We start from the raw sequence: 3474 nt of genomic DNA, 5'->3' as shown, positions 1-3474 counted from the left end.
GGGGGTCTCAGCAGGGGGGTGTCACAGTGGGGAGCTGGGGGCAGGTCTCAGCAGGGCGGTGTCTCAGCGGGAGCCTCCGGCCTGCCTTGCCGACCCTGTGTTTGCCGGCAGAGGATGACTGCGGAGGCGCAGCGGCGAGTGGTGCTGGAGTACCTGCGGGCCGTCATGCAGAAGCGCATCTCCTTCCGCAGTGCAGAGGAGCGCAAGGAGGGTGCGGAGAGGATGGTCCGGGAGGCCGCGCAGCTCCGCCTCCTGTTCCGGAAGCTGGCCTCGGTGAGTGCCGTCTTGTTTCTGTCCCCCCCACCCCCACCCCCTGGGCTGTTTCGGCCTGCTGATCAGGGCCAGTCACGTCAGGGACCAAGTGACCAGTCAGTCCTCGTGTGCCCAGGAAGGTCTGTTGGGCCTTGTCGCTGGGGGTAGCTTCTGGGGCGTTACTCCTAGCCCCGTGGGAGTGGCGTTAGCCAGACTGGTCTTGCCCCTGTGGGCTGCCCGCCCCCTGCCCTGCAGCATCCCTGCCGAGGGCGCCCAGGACAGCTCCACTGTGGGCCGATCCTGAGCCGTCGGTGTCTGCCTGGGCCACAGAGTTCCACAGACACTCGGCATGTGTCCCCTCGCGGTGCTTGGCAGCTGCATGCACACTGTCTTCCAGGGGTTTGGTGAGGATGCAGATGGGCACTGTGACACCATTGTGGCCATCGCGGAAGTTATTAAGCTGACGGACCCGTCTCTGCTCTACCTGGAAGTCTCCACTCTGGTCAGCAAATACCCAGATATCAGGTAAGGGCCCATGTGCCATGTGTTTTAGCTAGAAATCATGGAACAGAGCAGTAAGCTCGTCCCTAGGGTCATTGACAAGATGGAGGGGCCTGACCAGCAGGTGTGAGCACCATTGGGTGTCCTGGCTCCTGGGAGGACAAGTTGTGTGGACGATGGCCGGGAGCAGAGTGGGCGTATCAGCGTGCCTCTGTGTCCCTAGCCCTGCTGTTGGACCTGGAGCCCATGGGACCCCAGCCTCGGGTCGTGCACCTCCCAGGTGTCAGAGCACGGCTGGAGAGCAGGTGGCCTGAGTGCAGGTGGGACATCACCACGCTCTGTGCACTGGGGGAAGGTAGCAGAGCAGAGTGGTTTCAGGAAGCTCGTCTTGTGCTCGTGGATTCAGAGAAGGGACATGTGCCTGTCACACGCGACCAAGACGCCTCCCACCACTGGTCCTCCTGCCTCAGCCAGTGTCTTCTCTTTCTGCCAACGCTGTGGGTTTGCTTGAAGCGGGAGGAACTGGTGGTGCAGGGCTCTCCAGGGTCCTCTCACTCTAGTTAGGCAGTCTGTTAAAGATGTAGGAGAACAGAGTTTAAAACCTCATGCTTATCAGTTGAAGAAAAGGCCGCCGTGAGCAGAGAACTCCGGTTTCTGTCCTGTCATGATATGGGGCACGCCTTCTCGTGCACAGCTGTTGGCCCTGCTCTGGGGCCTCAGTGTTGGCCGAGCCAGGCGGCAGGGGGACTGGGGGAGTTTGAGTCAGGCGTGGGGGGTGAGCAGCTGTAAGTGGACCCCCTGACACACCCGTGGTGTTCCCCGCACCTGCAGGGATGAGCACATTGGCGCACTTCTGGCCATGCGAGGGGATACCAGCCGGGACATGAAGCAGACCATCATCGAGACGCTGGAGCAGGGCCCGACGCAGGCAAACCCAAACTATGTGCCAATCTTCAAGGAGATTGTGGTTCCCAGTCTGAACGTGGCAAAGCTCCTCAAGTAGCCTGTTGGGCCACAGCCTTGTTGCGATGCTGTGCCCGTCACCCCACCCCCCCCCTTGTGTGGCGGCCAGAGCAACACGAGACCCAGGACATGCATGCCTTCCTCTCCCGGTGTCGTGCTCAGGGCTTCTTGAAGAACAAGCACTCTGGGGGCCGTGGTTCTGCTGGTTTTCTCACCTTTTCGTAATGTCCTTTGTGAGGCAGGCTCTGGTGTGAGGGGCCTCGTGGTGCCTGTCCCCCTTAACCCCTGGGTCTTCCCTCATTTCTGCACAGTGTAAACACTTCCAAAACTCTGCTGTTCAATAAAAGAGTCTAACCTCCTGCAGGGAAATGAAGACTTCCGGGTGTGAAGGTTTTCTTACTAGGGATGATGTAGTGTGCGTCCAATGCCTGGAGGCTGCTCTCAGGTTGTCCGATGTGTAGCTCAGAGATGCACCTCAGCCTGGACTGGGGGCCTGGGTCCTGCAGCTCTGCGTGGAGCCCCTCGTGCTGTGTGTCCCCTGACTCGTGCCGCAGGCTCTTAGGTGCTGGGCCCCAGCCCCGTCCTCCCCGCAACCCCACTGAGGTCAGGCAGGCGTCCCTCTGGCGTGCCACTCCACACCCTCCCCCAGGAGCAGACCTGGCAGACGAGGGATGTCGTGAGCATCAGGTCTGACAAATCCGATCCGAAGGTGAATGCGAACATTTATCCGGTGCACAATTCAGGATCTGTGCTGCTTCCTGACGCCGATCCCTTAGCCCCTCTGCGTGTAGCCGTCTCCATGGCGGCTGCTTCAGTGGTGGCCTCGTTTTGCACGAGTCTTGAGTCTCACAATACATTAACTAAGAGGCTGTACCCGAATAAATGGGGGAGCCTGTGTGTGGGTCCTGACACTTCCCCACACTGCTGTCAGTGAGGGGGGGTTCTCAGAAGCACCTGCGCTCTGGTTCACCAAGCCGTGCTGGCCAAACTGAGGAATGGAGAGGGGCCCCGTTTGCCCCAGCCTTGCTTCAGGGACCCCGGGGACCGGCTGGCTCAGGTGGGGGGGCGTGCAGCCCCTTCCCTGCTGCGCCCCCAGCCCCCGCGGTGGCTCTGCTGTGCACTGCTTCTCCCCCCGATGGCCCTGCGTGAGTGCGGTGTGGGCTGCCCTGAACCCCTGAGCTCAAGTCTCTGCTCCTCTCCAGCCATGTCCAGCCATGTAAAAAATTCACATGAAGGGCTTTTTCTTCAAAGAATCAAAACCTAAATGGAATTAAGTGACTAAAAACTAGATGCAGGGGACGCCTGGGTGGCTCAGTTAAGCGTCTGCCTTCGGCTCAGGTCATGATCCCGGGGTCCTGGGATCGAGCCCCGCATCGGGCTCCCTGCTCGGTGGGGAGCCTGCTTCTCCCTCTGCCTGCCTCTCTCCCTGCTTGTGCTCTGTCTCTCTCTGACAAATAAATAAATAAAATCTTAAAAAACAAAACAAAAAACAAAAAAAACTAGATGCAGTTCTTAGGGAAAGTTCCTGGTTCAGAAGAGGAGTGACTTTTCTGTAAATATGGAACGAATGTCCTGTCTTTTCATATACGTATTAAGTATGATGTGTCTTAATGTCAAGCATGTAGTAATTCCAAGTGTTTTTTGAACTAATAGTTTTATTGTCCCTTATAATCATAAAATGCATTTATTTTCCCAGCGACCGAGAGAATTTTCACTCCACGATACTTCAGGAACAGATATCCAGGGTGAATATTCAAA

General features: G+C 58.0%; 1 protein-coding gene across 1 annotated transcript; it reads left to right on the top strand.

The window, feature by feature from the left end:
- Nucleotides 1-111: 111 nt before the first annotated feature.
- Nucleotides 112-2116, top strand: LOC123323849 (exocyst complex component 3-like; the record flags this gene model as incomplete). The annotated part of the gene is made up of 3 exons (XM_044912375.1): nucleotides 112-273; nucleotides 650-777; nucleotides 1585-2116. Coding segments are annotated over 3 exons (462 nt in total), but the record flags the coding sequence as incomplete, so codon positions are not given.
- Between the last annotated feature and the right edge of the window lie 1358 nt (nucleotides 2117-3474).

The sequence above is a fragment of the Neomonachus schauinslandi genome, unplaced genomic scaffold, assembly GCF_002201575.2.
Source record: "Neomonachus schauinslandi unplaced genomic scaffold, ASM220157v2 HiC_scaffold_1612, whole genome shotgun sequence".
Classification (NCBI taxonomy): domain Eukaryota; kingdom Metazoa; phylum Chordata; class Mammalia; order Carnivora; family Phocidae; genus Neomonachus; species Neomonachus schauinslandi.
The sequence above is the reverse complement of the archived record's forward strand: the minus strand, read 5'-3'. Positions and strand labels throughout refer to the sequence as shown.